Source organism: Sinocyclocheilus grahami, unplaced genomic scaffold (genome assembly GCF_001515645.1).
Source record: "Sinocyclocheilus grahami isolate Dianchi unplaced genomic scaffold, SAMN03320097.WGS_v1.1 scaffold636.1, whole genome shotgun sequence".
Classification (NCBI taxonomy): Eukaryota; Metazoa; Chordata; class Actinopteri; order Cypriniformes; family Cyprinidae; genus Sinocyclocheilus; species Sinocyclocheilus grahami.
Window position 1 is genome coordinate 355,619 of NW_015505815.1, and position 13,536 is coordinate 369,154.

The following is a 13,536-nucleotide window of genomic DNA, read 5'->3' on the forward strand; positions in this document are numbered from 1 at the left end:
TTGGGTTCCAAATGAATCACTACTGCGCAGACTCGGGCTCCAAATGAATCACTACTGCGCAGATTTGGGTTCCAAATGAATCACTACTGCACAGACTCGGGTTCCAAATGAGTCACTACTGCACAGACTCGGGTTCCAAATGAATCACTACTGCACAGACTCAGGTTCCAAATGAATCACTACTGCACAGACTCAGGCTCCAAATGAATCACTACTGCGCAGATTTGGGTTCCAAATGAATCACTACTGCACAGACTCCGGTTCCAAATGAATCACTACTGCGCAGATTTGGGTTCCAAATGAATCTCTACTGCACAGGCTCAGGCTAAAAAAGAATCACTACTGCACAGACTTAGGCTCCAAATAACGTCATTGGTACAAGATGACAGCTGCCATACTGGGATGTTTTGGATTCACTTTTCTATAGTGGAAGGAAGTGGTCCATCTTTTTTTACAGTCTATGGTTGGTATCAAATGATATTATCAATGCCTTGGACAAAAAAAAAAAAAACAGCATTGTATGGCCCTGTTTGGTGATCTGTCCAGCTTTGATACAGTTGACCATGAGTTGTTGTGAGGCAGAATCAGTAATATGGGGTTGGGTGTCAGGCTGTTGATGAGCTAGATGGCTTTTCAAAAGCAGCAAGTTTCATTGTATGAACTTAAGTTGGTAGTTAATGCTAAAAGAAGAAGAAGAAGAAGAAGAAGAAGCTAAATTTATTATCTTTTCTAGAGCTAACTCCTATATCCCAGATATGGTTAGCATTCTTACAGGAGGGAACTCAATTGAATATAAAGTATTTGGGAGTAGTTAGATAACAGGCTTTCTTTTAGAGTGCATACTGGCACACTTAAGAATTTGAGGGTTAGGTTAGGATTTTATATCACAACAGGGCATGCCTTAATCTAGCAGTTGGAAAAATCCTTGTTCAAACTACATTTTCAAATGTTCATGACTACAGAGAAATTGTTAACATACATGCTGCCTCCAGTATATTTAGTTGTGTAGACGTGTTTATCTTAAATTACTATGCTTTATAAGCAATCTGTGGTCTAGTGCACATCATTGTATACTTTCAGTTTTGGTATCTTGGCCTTCATTAAGTTGATGGAAACATCAGAATTTGTATATTTTTATTTACAAACCCAAAAATAACTCCCTTCTTATCTGTGTCATCTTCAGTAACACTTAAGTATAACTACACATGAACAAATAAGTAACACAACATTAACATTCCAGTAACTACTATTGACTCACAAGAGATTAACAAATTACTAATAACGCTCAGTTGAATTTGGTAGTTGACGTTCAGCTAATCAGTAACTTTTTTTTTTTGTTCATACCTCCCAGATAAATGCTTTTTTGGTGTAGTTTTTGGGACCTTACACTTGTGGCCAATATTCTGGGATTCCTCTGAACTTCACACTTATTTGTATTCAACTTTGTTTTCACATTATTTCTCTCTAGTGATTCAGTGAGAAGAACTGGAGACTACTGGGACATTTAGAGTCTTGTCTGTCCCCCAGCAGTAATGACTCAAGTGTTACTAGTTTCTTCTAAAGAAATTACTACCTATTAGGATCAGTATTCTAAAGTGAAGATCATGGTATTCCACTAGTTATGTAGTTACAAGTGTTACAAAATCCTTCAGAAGGAATTACCATCCAAAACTAGTGGGTTACCATGATCTTCACTTTAGAATTAATGAACTATGCGTTATTCACATTCAGTATGACACTGTACTGTATATAATGTCGTAGTAGTTCTCTGGGAGTTAAGAAAAAAAAAAAATAGTAGGTGTTAATTAACTTCTAGTAAACTACTGCATTCAACCAGCTACTGCACACTACATTTAATGCTTAGTATAATAGTCAAGGCATTATATCCATCCATCCATTGTCTGGTTGGGTCAGACAAAATAAACCAGTCCAACAACCATTCTCATGGAGACACTCGATTTATCTTTTGAATGCCCTATAATATGTTGTTCACTACAAAGGCTTCCTTCATATAGGATGCACCTGTGTATCCTCACTGAAGCTACTCAGGATTATTCCTCTGCCCTCACTCCTCTCATTCTCATGGTAAAATTAGACAACTTGTACGTCATTCATCATGGCAGAGTTTTATCGGTTTCTGGGTCACAGGCTGAGATTGAGGAGAGATGAAACTAGGCAGTTTCACTAGGGAATTGAGAAGCAACCTCCGTCTACACTGCATGTTATTCTGCATTACATTTACATTAAAAACAATCAACCACAATTCAGTTTTATTTAGAGGTGGGGTTTTCTGAGATATACCTCATTAGCACATTTAAAAATGGGACTGCTGTCTCAAGCAAAACTTGATTAAAGATTTGATGTTACTAACCTTGTAAACTTTTAATGAATTTATTTCAAACTCAAAAGTGCTGAATTTGGTTCCCTGTAACCAATAAAGCACTTGTTTTATTTATTTTTACAAACTTCTCACAGATCCTTGTGCGTAATTGTTAATTTGTGAGAAAGGATATTCCAATTCATTCAAACCATTTTTCTTCAATTCCTCCACCTTGTTTGCTTTCCTTTTCATGCCACCCTTGAATCTTAAGAGCGAGAAGAAAGGACACAAGGAAAGCAAATGAGGATGCACCAATAATGAATTGAGAAGCACCAGCACCTGTACAAGGATATCTGTATGAGGACAAAGCAGCTGCCAAGAGAAAGGTCAACGTGTCATTTATGTAAAGCAGGAGTGTGATGGAAACAGAATAAAATATTTATGTTGTTTGTGGTATAACGCTGTGTATGAAAAGTAGATTTCATGCAGCAACAGCAGAAATTATGCTATCCATTCAAGAGTGTTTCCAGCAAACTGCTGCATGTGCAAGAGACACAATAAACGTCAATAGCATGACAGATACTACAAATCTTTGGACAAAAGCAACAATAGTCAGAGTGAAATGATTACCAAGGTAAACTTAGTAAACCTGTCATGGCAAATGTTAATGATAAACTGCAAAAAAAAATTATTTTGCTATTTACACTTGCTATTTTACACCTAACGCTATTTGCTCAAATAGCCATTTCTTTTTGTATGAAAATTTTGTATGTATTGCAAAATAAACCCTGACAGGGTGGTCAGATCTTGTATCATCAATAATTACATTATTCTGCTTATTAAACATTAAGAAATGTGTTGTCACCTTCACATCCTCTCTCAATCTGTCCAACACAGACCAGCGCTTCAGACATCAGGTCTGGCAAACGGCCGTTTAGATCCACAGATGCCAGACAGCCTTGAAATCCTTCTTTTGCATGTACTAACTTGGGTAACTCTTTGTATATCTCCTCAGGAACACCACCAATGTAAAGATCACCTGCAAACACAGCCAGAAAATTGGTTATTTTCTAATGGCAAGGAAAGCATAATGTTTATAATGATATATAAAAAAAATCTACTTATGTTTTGGCCTTGGTAGGGTTAAGGGATCTAGAATATGGCCATGAAGAATAAGGCATTAAAAGTGACCTATTATGCAAAAATCACTTTTATAATGTGTTTGAACACAGGTTGTGTGGTTGCAGTGTGTGAAATCAACCAGCCTATAATGGTGAAAATCCACCCACTCATTTTTGTATATAATCCCAATAAATCATAAACAAGTCTCTCCAAACGAGTGGTTCCAGATTTCAATGTCAGCGCCTAAAGCTCGGGATACACTGCACGATTTTTGGCTGTCCCAGACGAAAGATTTCCATCGTGAAGCAATCGTGGCGATTTCTGTGATCGTGGCTCTTAATAGGTGGTACTATGTCGTACAGTGAGAGAGGTTCAAAGACGGGAGTTTTCCCGGTCTTGTGACCAACGATAGCCTACGATAGTTTTCTGACAGTGTCAGGAATTCAGCATGATCAACGCACAGTGTGTTTGTTGCAACGACCTGCGTCTACTCAGCAGCCAATGAAATTGCAACATGAAATGACGTATTGATCCACGCGACCAGCGGCGCTACAATTTCAATGCCATGGAAAGTAGAAGGTATACTGGTATGTGGGATACAAGAACAAATTCTTGTTGCGTTGTGGCAGCAGAGGGCATGTTTGTACGATGTGTCCTCTAGCTGCTATCATGACTGCACCAAAAAGGACATAGCATGGAAGGAGATTGCGGAGGAACTGCAGCTGCCAAGCTCCCTGTGCAAAACTGGCATCCCAAGTTGTCCTCTTTTCCCGAGCCATGAGCGGGTCCATATTGCCCTCTTCCACCGGTGCCTCTTCTTTCTTTCAGCGCATACAAAAAGCACAACTGGCAAAGCGCGATCCATCTTGATGTACCGGTATTTGTTTACCACTAGCGCATGCTGATGACGTTGCGCTAACGTGTGTCACAGCCGTCGCAGCCTACGATTCAATAGGTGTCATCATCGTACAGTCTACATGCTTGTCGTACCCAAGTTTAAACGATCCATGCCGCACAGTGTGAGAAAGTAATGATCTTATAGGATTGCTAAAATCGTGCAGTGTATCCCGGGCTTAAGAGGCATCACAAGTGTTGTGTTGTGTATTGGGATGCACCAATGAACATAGGAGTCTCCATAGACTCCCTCCATCTGAGCCGCCGAGGACACAGTGGTTACATTTCATTTTCAAAGGAAATGTCCCAGAAAAAAAAAACACTAAAGTCCTATATGTTTGTGCCAATCATTTTACGCCGGACTGCCTCACAAACGAGGGTCAGTTCAGTGCTGGAGTTGTGCAATGCTTGCTTCCGAAAGAGGGATCAATTAGCTAAAGCTAAAGTTACCATTGTCTCTGCCGGTTTTCACAGATGCTGCCTTCACATGCTACCAGAATGATTGTAAAAAGGAATGTGGTAATGAAAAATTGCATATGAAAGCAATAAGTCGAACACTTGAATTTGTCGAGCTCATTATCACAAGTGGGACTTATAAAGTTTGTGATAGCAAGCGAAGGCACCATGAGACCAGCTATGTCGTTATTTTTATCACGCGGTGCTCCCCGTCTGTGTAATTCATAAACGCGCATTTATTATGCACAGTACAATCAGATGACTGACTTTTATACCGAGCATGTTTTCTGCAGAGATAACAGGCTTATACTAATAGTGGAATGTTTATTAGCAAAGACCAGCATTGGTATATACGCCAGAGCATGAGATATTGAGGCTCCGCCCTCTTCTGAAAAGGGAGGCGGGAGCACCAGCTCTTTTGCATTTAAAGGGACAAACAAAAAACGATTGCATTTTAGCTCATACCCTAAAAGTGGCAATTTCAACAAGCTATAAAAAATTATCTTGGGGTATTTGGAGCTAAAACTTCACATACTCTGGGGACATCAGACTTATTTTACATCTTGTATTAAAGGTGACCTATTATGCCCATTTTTACATGTTTTATAAGTACGAATAAACAGTCTACATGCTAGTAATATGCATGCTAATGAGCAACCAATTAGAACTGAATAGTGTTCCATAGTCTAGTGTTACCAAATTATTTGTAATTCATAAAACAATCCAATCATCACCATTGTCTCAAAAAAGGCAGCAGGGCAGGGTTATTGGCAAGTTAAAGTAACCGTAATGTGTAATTTACCTTTTAAGTCAAGATGTTTGGCACCCACGATGGACTGGGAGGTGATTTTGGTGTCAAGTTTGACAGTCTGCAGGTTATGTGTGTCTCTGGAGATGATGACATTGTGCCATTGATTGTCATTAAGAGGTTTGTTTGAATTTCCTTTGATGAGATAAGCACCATTTCCCAGATCTGAGATGTAATGCAGGTAGCTAAACAAAGACATCATGAAATTAAATTAAAGTCAATTAGCAGGTCTAAGCTAAATTCATTTTAGCTTTCAGTTCCCTATAGGGAAAAAAAATTCACAAATAAGATATCTTTAATATATCAATTGTTTTTCTCAGACAGAGAATTAATTACACTCTAAAAAATGCTGGGTCAAAACAACCCAATAGCTGGGTGTGTCCCTTTTTAACCCAGTGCTGTGTTATATTTAACCCAGCATTTTTTAGTGTATGTGGAGACATTTTGCTCCAGAAAAAGAAGTGACATGTTTCCTCAAGAGATTTAGAAGCAAATGATTGTGAGAGAGCTCAATTTGAACTTAAATATTTCTTATTAAATTATTCTGAAATTGAAGTGACAGCTATTATTTATCAACTATATTTTATAAGCTTTTACATTTGTATTTTTCTATAGTCATTACTGTCTCAGTGTCTGCAAACCTCTGACATATACTCCTCCTATATACAGATTACACTTTGTCAATATACAGATGGTTTTAGACATTTAAATCTAATTAGTTCTCATATAATAATAATAATAATAATACACACGTCTGTGCACATTAATTTATTTACCTAGAAATATCTGTTTTTCCATTTGCAAGGATTATAATATATTTTGATAGGGAATGAAGGTGATGAATAAATAAATAACAACAGCATCTGACTGTAATGATCATGTCTGTCTCTCCATAACGTACCCCTTAACCAGCTCTACAGCTATGAAGTCATTTCCATCTCCACTGTTGAACAGGATGAGCCCGTCTGATGAGGTGGTCTTGAACTGGAAGAACAGGTGCATGGAGTAGTACGCCTGCAGTGTGCTCAGAGACAGATAGCTTGTGCAGGACTTGAAGGTCACTGGATCTGCAATGATGTTCTTAAATCCAATTATGGCATTGACTTCGCAGTAGTCTATGTCTCCATTTATGCAGAGGTCGATGTATGGCTTGCCGTTAAATGTCAGGCTCTGGAGATGCCCAATGAAGTTGGAGGGTGTGATGGGCAGGTAGTGTTTCTCTGTAATGATCCCCGTCTCTATGTTATGAAACTCCAGGTGTGTGTGGTCACCTGATATCTCTCCTGTTTCATGGCAGTGTTGAGAAAAATGAAAGGTTTATTTCATCTGGATCATTAAAATGCCAGTTCACATTGTCTCAACAAACTTCAACTAGGCCTGTCCTCTTGTCTGCTCTCTGTGTTGGAGTCAGCAGTCAGGCAGCTCCTCCACACTCACAGAGCAGACAGTAACAGATGATAATACAGTGTTACTCCACACTAATATAAATTAGTTAGATAGTTATAAAGAAGATAAATTCCAAATGGACTTGGTTTCATTCCATGCGCATGAGATCAATTTATGTTGTTAATTAATCCAGTCATTTTTTGCTCCAGTCATTTTGACACAGAGAGGATTTTCTTTTCCCCAAAAATACTAGTTTTCCTTTAATTAACACAGGTTTTATATTTCCTTTTGGAACTAATTGATTGTAGGCTTCATTGACCTGAGCTTACACACCTAAGTTTCTGAACATTTCCAAAATGATCCACAAATAATGCTTTTTTTACTCAAACTGAGGAGCATATGCTCGGATCAGTGAGGCCTACGATTGATCAGTTCCAAAAAGAAATACAAAACCTGTGCTAATTGAAAGAATACAAGTTGATAAAAAGATCAAATCCAAGATTTGAAGATAATATATCATAATGAAAGATTTACAAACAATTACTAAAATGTTAAAGGGGTCATATGATGCTGCTAAAAAGAACATTATTTTGTGTATTTGGTGTAATGAAATGTGTTTATGCTGTTTAAGGTTCAAAACTCATTTTTTTTTCCACATCCTGTACATTATTGTTTCTCCTCTATGCCCCGCCTTTCTGAAACGCGTCAATTTTACAAAGCTCATCGGTCTGAAAAGCAAGGTGTGCTGTGATTGGCCAGCTATCCAGTGCGTTGAGATTGGCCGAATATCTCAAGCGTTGCATCGCGCCGCGTAAACATAAAACCATGTCTGCATTTGTGATCGGAGAAATGACAAACAACAAGAGCTACTCTACACTGCTCAAAACTCGCGTTTGAATCATCAGTGGCAAATTCTTTAAATATAAAAAACGTACTTACAGACTGGGAGTCAGAACAGCCGGCATTGTAGTCTACTCTACCAGGATCAGGAAACAGTCCTCCATAAAATGTGCTGCACACATCTGAATATTTGGGTTGAAGTGTTCTGGAACAGTGTTGTAAATACAACTTAACCACTGATTTCTAGTCGTGTCCTCTTTTGGAAGGCCAAACAAAGTAGTTTCGCTTTCACAACGAACACAGTGTCACACACGGCAGGCTAGAGTGAGGAACGGCTGGCGGGCTGAGTGAGTGGAGGCCGGTGGGCTTGAGAACGGCATGGCCGGCGGGCTTGTGGCAACCACATGTGACGACCCCAGGCTGGACTCCGCTTCGTCCACGGTGAAAGCCGATCCGGCAATCCATAGCGCGAAATTGATGTATTTCCTCAGCGACCAGCACGGCTCAGCTCCAGGCATGACGAAGCGGATATTGTCCTCTTTTGGAAGGCTAAACAAAGTAGTTTCACTTTCACAACGAAACACACAGCACCTTTACAACATGGCGGCGGCGGCAAGAATACTACAGCAAGAATAAAAGTTACACCTTCTTTCTTTGCCTGAACATTTGGGCGGTGTTATGAAAATCTTCCCACATAGTGAGGTAGATATGTGGGGGCGTGTTAGAACGAGCTATTCTAGGTAGGCGTGGCTGACTTAACTTTTATAAAGAATATCTCTTTGGATTTGAGACTTTAGTCTTTGCAACTTTACAGATCTTCTTTATGCACCAAGAGCTTGTAACACTTCAAAGAGAAAGGAAAAATTTAAAATCGCATCATATGACCCCTTTAACAGGGAACACTAAAGTAGGTAAAGGATTTTCAGCTGAAATAAACCAATGCTAATTCAATTCTTCACGAAAATATGACAATGAAAGAACAGCACTGCCAGATTATTAATAATGCATTATCAATATTTAAAAATAGAAACATCTAAAATGAATATGATGTTTTTTTTCTTCAAATAATCCAATTATAATGTAGGGCATTGCTATTTGAACTGCATGAGCTGAAGCTGAAGAAGAACATGAGTAAACTGAAGCACTTTGGTAGATGATTAATTAACTCATCCTGATGCTCCATATATGAGATTAATCACAACAAAACATAATATTACAACAGCACAAAATTATGTAAATGCCCAATGCCCGATTACTTAAATAGTCTGAATATGTGTCTCCCATTGTGGATGCTCTAACAACGTGCTAAAACACGGCAACTAAAGCTGGGATACACTTCCTGACTTCCTGACCACAATTTGCATTCTATAGGGGATTATTTTATATTGTCATGCATCTTTTATAGCAACAAACTGCATGTTTCTGCAAGTGTTGTGTTTGTAAAGACTTGTAAGTCCAGTAGTGTGAGCTTTCACACTATCAACTTTCAGGTCATTCTGAATACAACAAACTCACACAGAAGCATTTGGCTCATTGCTATGAGATGCAATACAAATTAAAACAATGTGTGTCCTACATCAGCTCAAAATATCACACGTGTTTGATATCCTCTGACTGGATGGAATAATAGTGTGAAGCTAAAAAAATCAGTGTCTGTGCCCATCATACACTCTCCAAACGTCTGCAAAATCTGTTGACTTTGACTGCCCAATATCTGAGGACCGGCTCTGATATTCAGCAACACGCACTGACTCGTCCAGACAGACTCGTCCAAAAATCTGGGCAAAAGTCATGTAGTGTAATCAAGCCTTCAGTGTATGATGTGTAGTGTATGATGCCCAGTTTGATGCCCAGTTTTTTTTCTGTATCTGTTCACTTTTTTAAATCTGTTCAGATTTTAAAAGTCATGTTGTGTATTGCAAGGGTGATTTTGGTTGGCACCTAGGATTGTTTCGGTTAGAGTAATTTCCATCATACCAATGAAATGAACTCTATCTAACTGTCCAACAAACACCAAGCAGGTGAACACAATAATCCAATGACCTTGTTTGTTGGTCATTTGTTGCAGCCGTGTGTAACATAATCCACTGAAGGCGAGCGTAAAGAACCCAAGTCCAAAAACATTAAAAAATACAAGACAAACAGAGATTTGACTTGGCGTGACCATGAGACAAACTCACCGAACAGCAGGTTACATAGAACAAAGATAGACAAAGACAATGGGAAGAAGAGGGCTATAAATCCACAGAAACCAATGAGCTAACAAGTAACACCTGTGAACAATCTGGCAATGAACTAATGAGAAAACGGGACACCTGACCAAAACAACCAATCAGAAAATGACACATAACACGTTTCTCACGTAACACGTGAGAAAAGGAACCATGACTGAAAATTACAAAATAAAATGCATGAAAACCTAAACAAAAACAAAACCAACATAACATATCACCCCTAAGGATGGCTCCAGATGCCCTAACAAGACACTCACCAAAAACCAACATAAATAAAAAATTCCAGGAGGGTGGTGGAGTAGAGGCGATCATGGGGGAGGGATGGTGGGCCAGGAGCATCAAGGGGAACTGGACCTGGATCATGGCATGGTAGAAGGACTGGACTGTGGAGCACTGGTGGGCCTGGACTGTGGAGCAGTGGTGGAGACCATGGACCATAGAGTAATGGCGGAGACCATGGACCATAGTGAGCCTGGACCGTGGAGCAACCATGAAGGATCAGGGAACCAGGGCAGAGCTGGAGACCAAGTTAGAGCCGGTGACCAGGGAAGAGCCAACAGAGCAGGCGACCAAGGCGGAGCTGGAGACCAAGCTAAAGCCAGTGGCGCAGGTGACCAGGGCAGAGCATGCAACCAGGGTGGAGCTGGTGGTGCAGGAGACCATGGTGACTGAGTAGAAAGCCACCGCGATGGGGCAGAAGACCACCACAGGTCAGGAGGCCATGGCGGAGCATAGATATGGATGGATGACCTGGCTGTGACAGAGTAGGCTGAGAGTTTGGGAACGGCATCCGGGGCCATGACATAGCAGGCATAGAGTTCATAAATGGCCTCTGTGGCTGTGACATGACAGGCAATGAGTTTGTGAACAGCCTCCGTGGCCGTGACATGGGGCCGGAACAGTTTGTGGCCATAACTTTGGGCAAAAAATGCTCATGGACAGCCCTTGTGGCTGTGACTTGGTCCATAAACCTTTTATGGATGATCTCCTTAGCCTTGACATGGCTGGCAGAGAGATGAGAAAGAGTTGTTGCAGTCGCCGTCGCCACTGGAGTAGCTGTAGCGGTCACCGTTGCCTCTGGAAAAGCTGTGGTGGTTGCTGTCACCTCTGGAGAAGATTGTGAGGCCCAAACACACAAGATGGCAGCTACCATCACAGGAAGCACTGTTGTCAGAGGGTTAATCTCTGGGAACACTGGATTTGGGGCCACCAGACTAGGGCTGGTCCCTGCTTGCACTGACCTTAAATGTAAATCCATGACACTGGCAATAAGTCTCGTCAGTCTTTGGTACTACAGCCCTGCCCCCCCAAAAAATCTCCAGGTGAGACTTGGATGGCCCTGACGTGAGCAGACTGGCAAGGCCACAACATGAGTAAATGTTGTCTGAGCAGACCTGACGTGACTTGTCTCTTGCGTGGCAGTCATGCCGGCCATGATGGCTGAGGACTCCTCTGTGTTGGCCATTATGTGATGAGGCCCTGGCGTGGGAGTACTGTGGGATTGTGGGGCTCCTTGTACATAATACCCACAGTATATGAGTAACCACTCACCAACAAGGCATAGTCAATATATTCCTCAAGTTTCTGAGCTGTTGCTGTCAGGCATTAGATAATTTAACAAATCATTCAGGCCATTATGAAAAATGCCTATTAGTGCAACATCGTTAAAGTCCACAACATAACATAACTCACAAAACTGTTTGTTGGTCTAGCTTTCTGTAACATAATCCACTGAAGGCAAGCGTAAAGAACCCAAATGTAGTTTATTTAAGACCAAAAACATTAACAAATACAAGATAAACAGAGACTTGACTTGGCATGACCTTGAGACAAACTCACCTAACAGCAGGTTACACAGAACAAAGCTAGACAGAAACAATGGGAACAAGAGGGAAGAGCTAACAAGCAACACCTGTGAAAAATCAGACAATGAACCAATGAGAAAATGTGACACATGACCAAAACAACCAATCAGAACATGACACATAAATTATGTGTCATGTGAATTAGTGTGAATTATTACAGTGTAAGAAACCTGTAAAAGGGAATATATAATTCACATGTTTACATACATTTATATAATGGTTATTCTGTTCCTTATATGTGATACTTAAATATATGAAACAAGATAAAAGAAATTGAGAATTATGTAAATGTTTTTGTTAAAATTACATACAATTACACAATTTCTACCCTTACAGAAACCCCACATGAACTTCACATGTGCAATCACATTAAAATCAAATGTTAAATATGTGAAACTCATATTAAACATATGATTTGGAACATTTCATGGTGTAAATGTGTGATACCCATGTGATCACATGTGAACAAATGTGGACACATGTGGACAATATATAATCACATGTTTCATGTGTGTTTCATATATGTTTCACATGAGTTTCACATGTGTTTCACATATTTCTCATGTGATTTTAACGTGATTGCACATGTGAAGTTCATGTGGTTTTTCTGTAAGGGTAAAAAGTCAAGGAGGATACTTTTTTCAGGTTGCATGCATTATTAGTGCATTCATTAAGTGTCTAATTTCATGTAAAGCAAAACAACAGAAACAGGAGCATACCTTCCACAGTGGGTAAATCATCCAATGACAGCTTCAGACTCTTTCCTCTCCTGCTCACTCGCACCGTGTGCCACTCATTATCATTCAGATTCTGACCAGCAAATATGGTCTCAGGTCCCTTGCCTGTGGGCCAGCCCAGATCACAGTTAAACACAGTCAAAAAAGCAAAAGAACATGCTCTAAAGAACACAGGTGGACAACCGTTCCATTTAATAATGATATCACAAAAATGCCCTCAAGATAGTGAACATTAAAAACAGTATTAATAATATTGTCACAAGAAATAAATCCACATATTAAAGAGAGACCTACATTTTCTGAATTACTCTTTAGTGTAACTGATTTAAAATCCTTTATGAATTTAACACAACAGAAAGACAGATTTACAGTATATATCTGGCTGACACAATTCAAAGTGCATCCATGGTATAGTGGAAAATATGGTAAAAGTTGTTTTTTTCCCGACTTTTGGGGCTAGTTGACCCTCTACCTAGTGCAGTGTTATCTGGTATTTACAGAATATATATATATATATATATATATATATATATATATATGTAATAAATATAATAATATATATTTATATAACAGTATTTTTTTAACAGTAATAACAGTATTATCAAAAGTTTGCATCTTCAGGATACTCAAAATGTCCCTGTTGTGTAAATTAATGGACAAAATGAATAAAAAGTTTTGGACAGACATCCTGCCGGAGTCATCTGAACCATGTACTTCTACTAAACTTAAGAGCAAGAGTCTGACCAGTGTAGGAAACAACATAATATCAAGAAGTATTCATAAAGTATGGATTTACTTGCTCTATGTAAGGGAAACAGGTCAATAATTTAGCTCAAAGGGAATCATTTAAGATTTTAAAGGGAACTCCACCATT

The 13,536-nt window shown here is 39.4% G+C and overlaps 1 protein-coding gene across 1 annotated transcript in view; it reads right to left on the reverse strand.

Annotated features, from left to right (window-relative positions):
• LOC107558206 (neurexin-1a-like) overlaps positions 1–13,536 on the reverse strand; it is a 157,154-nt gene that overhangs the window by 64,233 nt on the left and 79,385 nt on the right. The window contains 4 exon segments of the mRNA XM_016241830.1: positions 3,186–3,359; positions 5,595–5,785; positions 6,502–6,883; positions 12,645–12,767. Of these exon segments, the coding sequence (XP_016097316.1) occupies positions 3,186–3,359; positions 5,595–5,785; positions 6,502–6,883; positions 12,645–12,767 (870 nt within the window).